The 14,718-nt window shown below is 35.7% G+C and overlaps 1 protein-coding gene across 1 annotated transcript; it reads left to right on the top strand.

Moving 5' to 3' along the window:
• Positions 1-1,424: 1,424 nt before the first annotated feature.
• Positions 1,425-2,126, top strand: LOC141404915 (uncharacterized). Its single transcript, XM_073988753.1, has one exon. It carries the CDS (start codon positions 1,697-1,699, stop codon positions 2,006-2,008), a length of 312 nt encoding a protein of 103 aa, XP_073844854.1. The 5' UTR covers positions 1,425-1,696; the 3' UTR covers positions 2,009-2,126.
• Positions 2,127-14,718: the final 12,592 nt, after the last annotated feature.

Genomic DNA, 14,718 nt, shown 5'->3' with positions numbered 1-14,718 from the left:
TCAGGGTTTGTACGACTAAGCTTACCACGCTCATTTGCTAGTCCCGTCGCCTCTGCTGGGTAATTTGGTCTAATTTCGGGTATTCGACCAGCAGATATGTGATGAGTGGATGCAATTGTGATGATGTCCCGCAAAATTCTCTCACCTACCAGAGGCTCTGAGGGAGCAGCTCCCTGCAGTAGTGATTGGTAAATTCCCTGAACCTTTGCCAATTAGTTTTTCCATGGTTTACAAAAGTCCGTTAACGGAGACGATGTTAGCAAAATGGCCTTAGCCAAGCGAAATGACGCGTTGCCAGAACACGTCATTTATCAGACCAGGTGTCACAATGGTGATGTCTGGCGAGCTATGGCAATCGTAGGACGGAATGCCCAAGCTAATGATGAGCACTGAAGTCCCTTTACACCAAAGATTATTGCCCACCAAAAGTAATGTCAGGCATATAACTCATGGCACAACTATTTATCGGCGGTATGTACACTTTAACACCCATGTATGGGTCCCTAGAGTCAAACTGAAGTGTGATAGGTCTGTACTGGACAGACTGGTGTATAAGGAAAGCAAGTCATACTTTTCCGCTTCTTGTACAATCCTTCCGCAATACGTTATATACATCGCAAAGCTGCATTCATTCTGGCATATACTCCCGCGGTAAAAAATACACGAATACAAACACATAATTATTGAGGTGATGGTCCCTGGTCGAAGATTCCTCCGAGTCAATGCGGTGAATAGAACCGAACGATATATTGACATTGTGATATATGGTTCTCTTTGGTTGGCCACATTCAAAAAAAGTATTGTTGGACACATTACCATATAAATTTATAAGTACTCAATCTACCTGAAAAAGCCAATTCATTACCTGATAAGGCCAAAAGGCAACAGCGTAACCCAATCCTTCAAAAAACCGACACCTAAAAATGATCAGTTCAACGCTGCAACCAGTTCCACCACGAAATCCGGTTGAGTGTATCGGAATCAAAATTATGTCTTAATTTACAAAAAAACAGAGAGTTGACTCTATGACTAGTCGAATTTTCCTCCAAACATCACCCTTGACCTATGTTCAGATCACAGTTCTTTCCTTCAAATAAACCTTAGTTCATCACCAAAACTGCCACATATTACTTCCACAACTATATACATACATATGTATGTTTCGGTTATGCGTACCCAACTGTATCTAACAAACAAACACTAATAACAAAAACAGCAAAGCCAACTTCTGCGAATATCAAAGTTAATAATAAAACTAAGCTTCCCTTCTCACTGACTGAATGACTTAGCTGCTGGCTTTTGTCGGTGCGTGCGTGTGTCATTATATCGAAAACTTATATCACTTGTTATTGTTTGCTTGTTTTTGCTGATGACGTAGAACAGATTTCACCGCAATCTTCATTGAAAATTAAAAAAATCACACAAATTTGAAATACATTCGTACGTACATACATACATCTTTATTAAGCGTTTTTGGCTTAAACCAATAGAGAAAAAGTTTTGATACGCTGCTGCCCGTTTATTGAAATTGTTTATTGATGAAAGTCATCCGTAAAAAACTTAGCGGGGTGTATTTTTTATGCTAAGTATATAAATTGGACGGGTGACGGTTGTAATAGCATCAGAATTTCAAAAACACTCATCGTGAATAGTTCATTTCGGAATATTGGAAAATCAAATATCCCTAGAAAGAAAGATGCGTTTCTTAGCTGTATTTGCCTTGTTGGCTCTTGTTGCCGTTGCCATGGCTGTTCCTGTCGAAAATGAAGAAGTCCAACAACAATCCTTATACGATGTCGATGTTCAAGGTCATGAAAATACCGGTGATCGTGAAGCTCGCCAATTTGGTTATGGCGGATATGGTGGCTATCGTGGCGGTTATGGTGGTTATCCTGGTGGTTATGGAGGCTATCGTGGCGGTTATGGTGGTTACCGTGGAGGTTACGGTGGCGGTTATGGTGGATTCCCCGGAGGTTATGGAGGCTACCGTGGTGGATTCTATGGTTAAGTTAAGACAGAGGAGAAGAGAAAGAGATCATTTATGTACAAGGAATTTCGAAAGGATTGCTGACAATCAATAACTGTGATTAAATATAATACTCCTTCTGAAAAAAGGAATTGCTAAAGTTTGTGTTTCGTTTTTATTTTTAATGTGATACCAATTTGTGTATTTAGCTAAAAAAAAAGCGAATAATGTGTTAAGGAATTGGTTTTTCTGGATACCGGATACATCTGTAAATACCTGAAATCGGGGGCTACTGTTATATGGGGACCTGTTATATGGGGACGTGGACCTATGTCTATAATTGTTTGCGGAGAAGTTTCTTGATCACTATGAACCCCCAAATGCTAAATTATAGCTAAATCGGATCAGATCACTTCGAGACCTGCTCTTGAATTACTTTGATTTTTGTTGAAGTAATTTGCATTTGCTGAAGCAATTACGATGGTAAAAGTTTTTTTCAGGGGCAAATCGATACTTCTTGAGAAAACAGCCCGAAAGGTAGAAAAAAACACCTATGGCACCATATGTAGTGGCTGGAGAGCACGATAATTTTCGAACTGATCAACCGATTTGGTCCAAAATTTTGGCTTCGTCATATTTTGTCCACTTGGTTTTAGTTCGAAGATGGGCAATATCGGTCCACAACTTCCGGTACTTCCCCCCAGTATTTAAAATATGTCAGTATAATGGTATGCACGATATCTCTTGAACGGGGCAACCTATTTGGTCCAAACATTGGATCTCGTAATATTTTGTCCAAATTTAGTTTAACTTCTAAAATGGCCCATATCGGTCCTCTCCTTAGGGTACCTCCCATACAAAAGTTCAACATTTGTGTCTAAGTGCAGTTTAGGGTCTGTCGAAGATCCTTTGGAAACGTTTACCGATGCTGTTCGCTGTGGTCCTGTTTACAGCGATATTATGGTCCAAAAGTTAGACCCACCAAAATGACTAGTGTGCGAGATATCTATTGGAAAGTTTGAAATTTTTTAGCATAAACGAACTCAGGACAGTACATGTGTTGTGTTGTATAAAGCTACTTAAAAAAATTACTTTGCAGAAAAATGGGATTTACTTGTGAACGTTTTCGTTCGATCGTTTTTACAACTTTCAATGTGGATTATCTCGGCAAGAGTGCAACGTTCAAAATTAATTTTTTGGAGGTGTCTCAATGGAAGTGGAAAATAAACCCATTTTCGATAATAAATATTCCCGTTTTCATTATTAGACCAGAAATTTATCGTGCAACCCTCGTATGCTATATCAGCCTTTTTGTAGAAAATTTACTTTTGTTGAAACTGAGGTATGGGATATTGTAACTCTGGTACTAAAATAAACTGCTTTAGGCCGATTAACCGATTGGTTTCTTAAAATAGTAATTTGAGTGGAAGCCGTGGTCGATTTTATGTAAAAAAAAATAGGAAAAAAAAATTTTGATGGAAACGAGTTTTTGATGTTAATTTTCAATTAGAGCTTACTGTTCAAAGAAGAAGAATACACTTTAAATATAAGGTTTCTAATGTACGATTTTTTAATATATCCACTGCATCTACCTCAAACGGGTGCTAACATTTTGAAGGCTGAAAATTGTGTGTGTTTTTTTTTTTAATTTCTGCTCTAATCTAAACGCTTAGTATGTAATTGTAGTACTCTTGGTTACGCATTTTTGTATGCATAACTCGAGAGTGTAACATTCATAGGATCAATCTCAAAATAGAATTTTTCAAAAAGAAATATTTTGTGCGATTTCCATGGAAATCAGCGTAAATTGAGTTTTTTTGCATTGTGAAAATAAAATCAGAAAACAATGAAATTAGAATAATACAAATTTTATTTTTTCCCAAATGTTCTTCGTATTTTTGCAAATAACATGAATATTACAGCTCCGACCTTCACGACATAGGCTTAATTATACCCTCAGCATTTATGCTAACGAGGGTATATACACTTTCATACGGGCAAAGTTCGAAGATGGGCCATATCGGTCCACTCCTTCCGGTACCTTCCCCACAAAAGTTCGAAAATGTTCGGAAAATTTATGCGCACGATAACTATTGAAGGGAGTGACCGATTTGATCCATAGTTTGCAGATCGTAAAATTTCTACCAGACTTAGATGAGGTTCCAATATGGACTCAATCGGTCCACTCCTTCGGGTACCTCCCACACAAAATTTCGGAAAAGTTAAGTTTAGAACCTGTGTAGTGGTTGGAGCGCAAGACAACTCTCGAACGGATCCGCCGATTCGGTCCAAACTTTGCTCTTCGTAATATTTAGTCCAAGCTTAGTTTATAACCCATATCGGCTCACTCCTTCATGTACCTCAACCACAAAAGTTCAAAAATGTTCTGAAAAATTGTGCGCACGATAACTTTTGAAGGAAGTGACCGATTTGGTCCATGTGTAAAGTACACATCCTCATATATCCAATCCTTTGGGTACCTACCACACTAATTTTGGGATAAGTGCACTTTAAGAACTGATCTCGAATCACTTCATGTTTGTTGAAGCAACAGAAAACAGCCCGAAAGGTGTAAAAACCCCTATGCTATCATATGTAGTGACTGGAGAGCACGATCACTCTCGAACTGATCAACCGATTTAGTTCAAAGATGGGAAATACCGGTCCACAACTTCCGGTACTTCCCCCAATATTTAAAAAGTATCACTAAAATGGTATGCACGATATCTCTTTAACTTTGTATATTTTCGAATATTTTCGAAGATCCTTTGGATATGTATACCGATGCCGTTCATTGTGGTCCTGTTTACAGCGATATTATGTTTTCAATGGATAAGTCCATGCTTCCTGGCATGGACGATGACACACAGAAGTGACTAGATAGTAAGATTTGACTCCCAAAATAAGATCCACTTCTATAATGGGCTTTATCAGTCCATTCCTTCAATACTTTTTAACTTTAATCCTAATCCACATTTTTATCGTCAAGTTCAAATGTCCAAAAAGGGCCACAAAATTCTGAAAATACCCTAAAAAACGCATAGGCTGAGGGTATATCTCTGTCGGCAAAGCCGACTGATACTTTTTTGGTTGTTGATTTGTATATTAATGACGAATATCCCACAGAAAATGAGATAGAATACTGAAACTTTGAGTCTTTTGATTGCAAGCCGGTCAAGTTTGAATATGGGCTATATCGGTTCACGTTTTGGTATAGCACCATTTACATATTTTGAGAGTTTTAGCTGCATTTTTGTCCGAACTTCTCCAAAAATTGTCAACGTCTTAACTTCTTCAAAAATTGCCAACGTCTTAAGCACCTTTCTAAGGTTCTGCCTTCACGGAGGAAAAAAGGCCTCTCTAACATATGTCCCAAACATATTTTGCAGCAAACATAACATATGTTTGGGTCCTGCAAACAAAAACAACAAAACAATACAAACCCCGAAATCCACAAAAACACATACAGATACAACAGAGTAAGACAATGGTTCTCCCGTGAGCGTAAATTTACTCTCGCTCACAACCCTTGTAGACTCTAACTGGTGGTGACCGAGAATAAATTTACGCTCACGGGAGACCAATTGTCTTACTGCGACATACATACATTTATAAATGGTAGTTGTTTTTCTTTTATTGAAATGTATAGAAATACCAAACACCAAAGCAACAACAGACGCGTAGATATGTACATAAAAAATTCCAAATAAAAGAAAAAGTGTCACACTTTTTTTTAGGAAGAAAAACAATTAAAAACTATTAATTATAAAATATAGAAACATCGTTGATCACATTCTCCTCAAAAATGAAATCACCAATCGGCATCTGAAATCAAATTATTATATATTGTTATAAAAAGGTACATCCGTATTTCAAATATATGTATGTGCATAAAAAATTTATTAATGTTATTACTAATATTAAATGCGTTTTCTTTATTGTCCAATAAATATTTCCATCCACCTTTTTGAATTCAATTATACAATTTCGAATTATAAAATGTATTCGGTTTTAATTTACTAAAAAGCACTATTACTTTAAGAAAACACAAAGCACCGATTTATTTATTCACTTTACCGACTAGAGCGACCCACACTGAAATATAGTCCAGAAGAAACTGCCAAAATAAATCAAACTGCCTGGCCGCATACAAACCGCCAAAGCAAAAACAGGATTTTCACAGCCTCGTCGTCGCTTCTGCGTCTTCTACTGCACCATACAAACAGCTCTTTATTATAATACAGGCGAGAGCCCTGTTATTACGCTCTTTGACAAAAATCTTCTTTCCACCCATAAAAAATATGTTCTAACATAAAAAATATGTTGGTACCCAAACAATTAAAATTGAGATATTTTACAAAATGTTGCAAACATATATTTGTTTAGACCCAAACAAATTATGTTTGGATCCAAACATATATTTGTTTCTGCGTGTGTAATTTCACATTTGAAGTTACCAGGGGTTACAAAACTTCTCCACCAAAAGTTATCAACATATGTCCATGTTTTGGTATAGCAACCCCTATAACGGTAATTACTGATTTTCGGTAGGTATGACCAAACTAGTCTCAAAACATCTCAAATAAAAATTTTAAACCTAATTTTACAATAAAACTTCAAACGAAAACTTGGTATCACGTACACTTTATCAATGTGGTTGTTGTAATGCGGCACAAATAGAGCCATTGTCCTAGTCCTTTAAAATTTTGTAAAATATTTGTATGTCATGTGCATTTATCTCTATGCCTTTGTTCTCTCCCCAAATAGTGGTGTAGGGTACACAAATAAAGCTTATCGATTTTCAATCGCTGTCTCAGAATAAGCTAACAAGCTAATGTCGCCTATGTCTATGCCTATGTCGTCTACGGTTATTAATATCGGATCCTGCGACCTTATTGCTGCCATGATCTTATTACACAATGGTTCTGTGGTATCATCAGTTTTTTTACCCGAATAACGTGATTATCTCTAAAGGAAAATTTACGTGCGCCAAAGCTATTATTTTGAAGTTTCATTATTTGGTAAAATGTTCGTCCAGCTGTCGTATTATGTCAGTCTGTACTTTATCATTGAATGCAAACTTTTGCTGCAACCAGGTATCCGGGTCGATTTTTGTTCCTCGAATCAATCGTACAGCCTCGTTCCGTGTCGCATGTTTCAATGTGGAGACATAGATGATTTGTCTCCACAAACGTTTTCATTTCGTATTTCGACGTTAAAATTGCCTAAAATAATTTTAATGTCCTGACCAAGGAATCGGTGATACAGTGTCGCCCAAAACTAAAGCGCGCCCTCAGTACTTTTTAAATGATAATTTTTTAAGAAAACGAAGTTATATTTTTCTTTTTATTTATCTATATCTTTATTATTGAAAAAAACACAAACATAAGTAATTCAGAATTTAATAAACAAAAGTGTAAATTCAAAAAGCGTTCTAGGTCGCAAATATAAGCGGACAAAACTAAAGCACCCCACAATTCGAGGTACAACAAAAACTATTGAGATCAATATTTCCTTGCGTTTCCATTTTTCTAGACGAAACAAGCACATCTTTTCGACGTAGATGATATTAAATTATTAATTACATATGCCCGCTACTTCGTTAGTGAAAAGTTTTCATTTATAGAAAAGAGTTTGCAAACAGATTTTTTATTGACCCCGTTCTTCCCTGCCTTACCCCTTAGCGAACAATGTTAAATTTTCTCCACTAATAAATTAGTTGTTTTTAAAATGTTAAAACAACAACAGTGGGATTAAGCCAGATTATTTTGAAAAAAAAACATAGAATTCATAAAGTAAAATTTGAGAATTTTGTTCAAATTACATCATGTGATTTCTAACCTTCCCAATACTAATGATATACAGTTATTACTTTTTGTTCAGTTACGGCCGGTTTCTGCAATCCGATTCAACTTCAAATTCGTTCAAATTATGTACTACCAAACCAAAGACACTATTGATGCCTTTCTCATTCTCATTCCAAATTTCAGAATTCCAATTCTATCCTTTCACCCAATAACAAGGTTTACCAAATTTAGTACTTTTTGTACATGTTTGTACATTTCCAAAGCAACCTTCTTATCTTAACCCTACGCACAAGCGGTGATCCTAATATCAGAATTACAGCTTTATCCTTTCATCTTGTACCAAATTTGGTACGCTTATAGTTCCAATATCCAAAACCACCTCCTCATATCAACCCTACTCATCAACAATGACCATTATACCAGATTTTAGGTTTCCAGTTCTATACCCACGGTGCTCTTGAACAACTTTAATGGAAGGTGCTTACACCTGAAAAGTTTTTGCGGATTCTGAAACTACAATGTTCATAGATGAGAAAAAACAAAAAAAATCGCCCAAGTGTTTCTTAAATAAATCGCGATTCAAGTTGGCATTTTTAAGTGTTTTTTTAGGTTTTCACGATTTTGGTTGACAACCGCAAGTTCTTTCGAAATGGCTCAAAAGAAAATGTTCTCTACAAGATTGTCCTTTATGATGTTTTCGTAGTTTTTACCTTTTTTGAGATATAGAAGTTCAAATTGTGACAATTCACTGACTGCATCGTCTCCTTATAAAACAATGTTAAGACATAAATTTCCCAACTTAAACTTACAGTCTGTCGCAAAAGTTAGTATACACCGTTGAAACCAAAATGTATTAGGGATAAAAAGCACAATAACTTATTGAAAACAACAAACAATTAGTTTTATTTGATAGATAAGAAAGTTGTCTTCCGTAATAACAAATAAAAGTGCGCAATATTTGTACATATTAGCAAATGCACGGTTCGAATCCCAAAAAGACCAAAATTTATGTCGCAAAAGTTAGTATACAACGGAGTATCCTCGTGGAACTGTGTAAAAAATTCTTGATATTTTTGAACAAAATGAAACTAAATCTGTATTTAAGATCATCAATAGGATATTAATTGGTTTTAATGGCAGTTATAGCACTTATAGTGACAAGTCCAACGTACACTGGATCGTAAAATCCACAAAAATTGGTCATCTACAAATACAACAACTGTAGCGGACAAATTCCGAGTGTTATGTCTTGTTTATGTCCTTGTCCTGTTTGAAAAAACGGGAATTTCTTGAAGGAAACCCATACTTTTGAGGCCATTGTCCTTTTGCAACATGTAATAATCCTTAATCCTTACACATGAGGACTTTCCTTTTGAGTCAATTTTCCTACAGGGACATAATTTGTGAGAAAATTAACTGAAAAGGAAAGTCCTTATGTGTAAGGATTAAGGATTATTACATGTTTTAAAAGGACAACATCCTCAAAAGTATGGGATTCCCTCAAGAAATTCCCGTTTCTTCAAATAGGACAAGTCGAAACTCGATCAAGATCACCCCATATTGAAACTTTAGAGCTTTTCTGAGCATTTCATGGTTTTAAAATTCATAAACAGGACATAACACCCGGAATTTTGTCGCTACAGTTGTTGTATTTGTAGGTGACCAATTTTTGTGGATTTTACGATCCAGTGTACGTTGGACTTGTCACTATAAGTACTATAACTACCATTAAAACCAATTTATATACTCTTTATGATCTAAAGTACATAATTAGTTTCATTTTGTTCAAAAATATCAAGAATTTTTTAAACAGTTCCACGGGGATTCTCCTTTCTATACTAAATTTTGCGATATAAATTTTGGTCTTTTTTGGATTCGCATTGTACATTTGCTAATGTGTGCAAATATTTGGCACTTTTAGTTGTTATTACCGAAGACTACCTTCGTGTCTCTCAAATAAAACTAATTGTTTGTTGTTTTCAATAAGTTATTGTGCTTTTTATCCATAATACATTTTGGTTTCAACGGTGTATACTAACTTTTGCGACAGACTGTATATATCTCAAAAATGGTAAAACCTAGGAAAAAATTACGAAAGCCAATATTGTAGAGAATTTTTACAGCTATAAGATTTCTCTAGTCCCATTTCGATAAGACTTACCGTTTTAATGCAAATTGTGAAACTTAACCTAAAAAAACCCCCTATAAATGTGACCTGAACTTCTATATCTCAAAAATGGTAAAACCTACGAAAATATCATAAACGCCAATCTTGTAGAGACTTTTCACGGCTACAACATTTTTCTTAACCCCTTGTCGATAGTAGGCATTCCTAAAGCAACCTCATTATCTTAATCCTACACATCAACTGTTACCGTTACACAATTTCGGAATTCCAAAAAAACTCAATACCAATTTTTTATAATTTATTATTTCCGTAAATTAAGCGTGTGTTTGGACGTCTTTCACATATATATACGGTATGTATTTCCAAAACCGCCTCAACATCATCTCATTCCGACACCAATACCAAATTCAGGATTATATCTCTTTCCGTATACCCTTTTGTATTGGGTGTACTATATAGACAAATTTTCATATTTCCATCTGTATTCCTAACCAATACCAAGCTTAGTACCATTTGGTACTATTCGCATTTCAAAACCACTTCATTTCTTAACCCTACACACCAACAGCGACCTTTATACGAACTATATCCTTACCGCCTATACAAAGTTTAATACCATTTAATACTTTTCGTATACTTTCGGTACGTATTTAAAAATTTCCTCCATATCATAATTCTACACACCAATTCTGATTCTAGTACCAAAATTCTGAAATCTACTAACACTATCCGCACACACAATACTAAATTTAATACCATTTATTAACTTTTTTACCCTTGTAGTACATATTTCCAGAACTCCTTTTACCAGCCCCACACACCAACAATGACCGCAATACCAAATTTCAGATCCCAACTCTATCCATACAACCAATACCAAATTAAGTACCATTAAGTAATTTTCGTACACATAAGTACGAATTTCCAAAACTAACTCCATATCAACATTGAATTTCAAATATCAAGACTCCACCTACACCCATTCACCCAACTCCAAATTAATTCATTCAAAACCAAATTTAGTACCATTTAGTACTTTTCGTACACATACGTTCGAATTTCCAAAACTACCCCCACATCTCAATCCTCCATCCATCCTCTCCAACAGTAATCTTTAATCCAAATTTCAGGATTATAGATCTATCGGTTCACTCAAAACCAAATTGTATCAAATATAGTACCATTTACTACTTTTAAGATTTCAGAATTTCAAGACTACTTGTCGTACACATAAGTTCGAATTTCCAAAACGACCTCCATATCTCAATTCTACACTCCAGCAGTAATCTTAATTCCAAATTTTAGGATTCCAGCTCTATTGGTTCACTTTCCGTACACATGAGTACATATTTTCAAAAACACCTCCATATATTAACTCTACTGCTTAAACTTGATTCCCATTCGGAAGTCCAAACTTGTAGCTTTATCCGTCCACATAATAACAAGTGGTACCAAATTTGGTACATTTTAGTTCTTTTCGTACACTAATAGTTGAGTACATATTTTCAAAAACACCTCCATATATTAACTCTACTGCTTAAACTTGATTCCCATTCGGAAGTCCAAACTGGTAGCTTTATCCGTCCACATATAACAAGTGGTACTAAATTTGGTACATTTTCGTTCTTTTCGTACACTAATAGTTGGAATTTCTAAAAACCCTCCGGAACGTCTATCCCACACTCCATTAGTGATTCTCATTCCAAATTTCAGAATTCTAGCTCTTCCCGTTTGCCTAATACAAATGGTACCATAATTAGTATCTTTTAGTACTTTCCGTACCCTTCCAGTTCGAATTTCCAAAAACCCAGCCTTTCCTGACCCCTTCGGACCAAGAGTGATCCACACCCAAAATTTCAAGATTCTAGCTTCAGCCGTTTCGTCTGAGCGTTGATGAATCAATCAGTCAGTCAGGCAATCGCTTTACTCATTTATTAATATAGATTTCACGCTAAATAATTAATTTTTGGAAAATTTAGCTTAAATCCTCAAAATACTGAAAATCGGGAAGTACCGTTACATGGGGGCTATACCAAAACGTTGAACCAGGTCCACAATTTTTGGTGGAAAAGTTTTGTGACCACTAGGAACCCTAAGTACCAAATTATAGCTAAGTTAGTAGGAAAATGTGGCTAAAAACCTCAAAATACCAGAAATCGGAAGGTACAGCTATGTATAAGGGGGCTATACCAAAACATTAGCCGATAATGTTCATATTTATCCAAAAGTGATGCTACTGTATCATCTGGTCAAATACAAAATCGCTTAGATTTAAAAACTAGCAAAAGAACGATTCACATAAGAGCGGCAGAGGCCGGCTTATTCAGTGGACGACCAGCAAAAAAAAACCTTTCATATCGACAAAAACTGAACAAGTAAAAAAAGTTAAGTTCGGCCGGGCCGAACCGTCCACCATAAAATATTCTAATACTAAATATGGAGTATTATTTTCTTTCCTGTCCACAATTTTTGGCGGAAATATTTTGTGACCACGGATACCTAACTAGGGTAAAAAATCATCTAAAAATGTCTTCAATGGGCGGCACCTTTATATGGGGCTATATCAAAGTGTGGACCTATGTAGAAAATTTTTGGTGTAGAAGTTTTGTGACCACTGAGAACCTCAAATGTCGAATCACAGATAGTTCGGTTAACAAATGTAGCTATACTTATCAAAAAATAAAATCGGGTAGTAACTTTATATGGGTCTATATTAAAACATGGACCAATTTTGATAATTTTTGGTGGAGAAGTTCTGTGACCATTGGGAAACTGAAACGTCAAATTACAGATAGTTCGGTGAAAACATATAGTTGAAATTGTCAAAATACCTAAAATCGAGGTGAGATCACTAGGAAACTCAACTGTCAAATTACAGACAGTTCGGTCAAAAATTGTAGCTAAAATGCTCCAAATACCGAAAATCGAGTGATACCGTTATATGGGAGCTATACTAATATCAATATCAAATGTTAAATTGCAGGTAATTCGTTTAAAAAATTTAGCTAAAATATTCAAAATACCGAAAATCGGGAGGTACCGTTATATGGGCGATATACGTCAGCATTAGGCAAAGGGTGCAGGCACGCTCTTTGGGAGCGTACATTTATTCACGTATACAACATGTATAAAACAATTTAGTCTCAGCTGAGCAGGCAATTAAGAAGGTTGTGCGTCGCTTCTTTTGTTTTTTGTGCATGCGTCCCCTTAGCGAAATGACTATTAGGCATGTTATGTCTCCAATACTAATGCAAACAACGCAATGTGAACCTGGAACTATGTTGACAATTTTTGGTAGAGATGTTTTGTGGTCATTGGGAATATCAAATGTTAAATTACAGGTAATTCGGTCAAAAATGTTGCTAAACTCCTCAAAATACCGACAATCGGGAGGTACCGTTATATGGGGGCTATACCAAAATTTGAATCTATGTAACTTTGGTAGAGATGTTTTGTGGCTATTGGGAACATCAAATGTTAAATTACAGGTAATTTGGTCAAAAATTTTTGATAAAATCCTCAAAATACCGAAAATCGGGAGGTACCGTTATATGGGGGCTATACCAAAATTTGAACCTATGTTAACAGTTTTTGGTAGAGATTGGCCATTGGGAACATCAAATGATAAATAACAGCAAAAATGTAGCCAAAAGCCTCAAAATACCAAAAATCGGAAGGTATCGTTATATGGTGGCTATACCAAAATTTTGACCTATATTAACAATTGTTGGTGGAGAGGTTTTGTGGTCATTAGGAACATCAAATGTTAAATTACAGGTAATTCGGTAAAAAATTTAGCTAAAATTTTCAAAATACAGAAAATTGGGAGGTACCGTTATATGGGGCCTATACCAAAACATGGACCTATGTTGATGGTTTATGGTGGAGATGTGTTGTGACCACTGGAAACATTAAATGTAACATTTTCAGGTAGTTTAGTAAAAAAATATAGCTAAAACCCCCAAAATACCGAAAACCGTTATATAGGGGCTATACTAAAACATGTACCTATGTTGACGGTTTTTGTTAGAGATGTTTTGTGACCACTGGGAACTTTAAATGCTAAATTGCAGGTAGCTCGATCAAAAATTGTACCTAAAATCCACAAAATACCGAAAATCGGGAGGTACCGTTATATGGGGGCTATATAGCCCCCGATGTAGCCCATCTTCAAGCTTGACTTGCCTATGGAAAAAGATACTCGGGTGCAAAAATATAGCGCTCTAGCTCCATTATTGCGGACGCTAGAGTGATTAAAACAGACGGACAGACGGCTAGATCGTCTTAGAATTTTACCCTGATCAAGAATATATTTATTTTATAGGGTCGCAAATGATTAGTTCGATGTGTTACAAACAGAAAAACAAACTTAATATACCCTCCAGACTATGGTGAAGGGTATAAAGTGGCAGACCGGATTTCGCCAAGACCCATCTGAACTGGAGTGGCGCAAAATTGAGTATTGTGCTGTTTTCTGATGAATCTAAGTTTAATTTAAAAGATTCAGATGACATAAGGCGTGGACCACTTAAATCCTGTAAAAGATGAAGGCGGAACATAATGGTCTGAATTTTTTTCTCGGTCCAAGGTATTGTACCAAATAATTAAAATTAATGGAATTATGGATTGTTTCAAGTATCGTAATCTATTAAAAGGCGTGATTTTGCCTTATGCTGAAGAAGAGATGCCACATAGATGGACATTCCAGGAAGATAAAGACCCAAAACATGCATCGAAAGTGGTTAAGCAGTGATTCCAAAACAATTCGACAGAAGTTCTCCATTGGCCTGCCCAATCGCCTGATCTTAGCTCTCAAT

The sequence above is a fragment of the Musca autumnalis genome, unplaced genomic scaffold, assembly GCF_047663935.1.
Source record: "Musca autumnalis isolate F117 unplaced genomic scaffold, ASM4766393v1 scaffold_5, whole genome shotgun sequence".
NCBI lineage: Eukaryota > Metazoa > Arthropoda > Insecta > Diptera > Muscidae > Musca > Musca autumnalis.
This window is presented reverse-complemented; position numbering and strand designations above follow the sequence as displayed.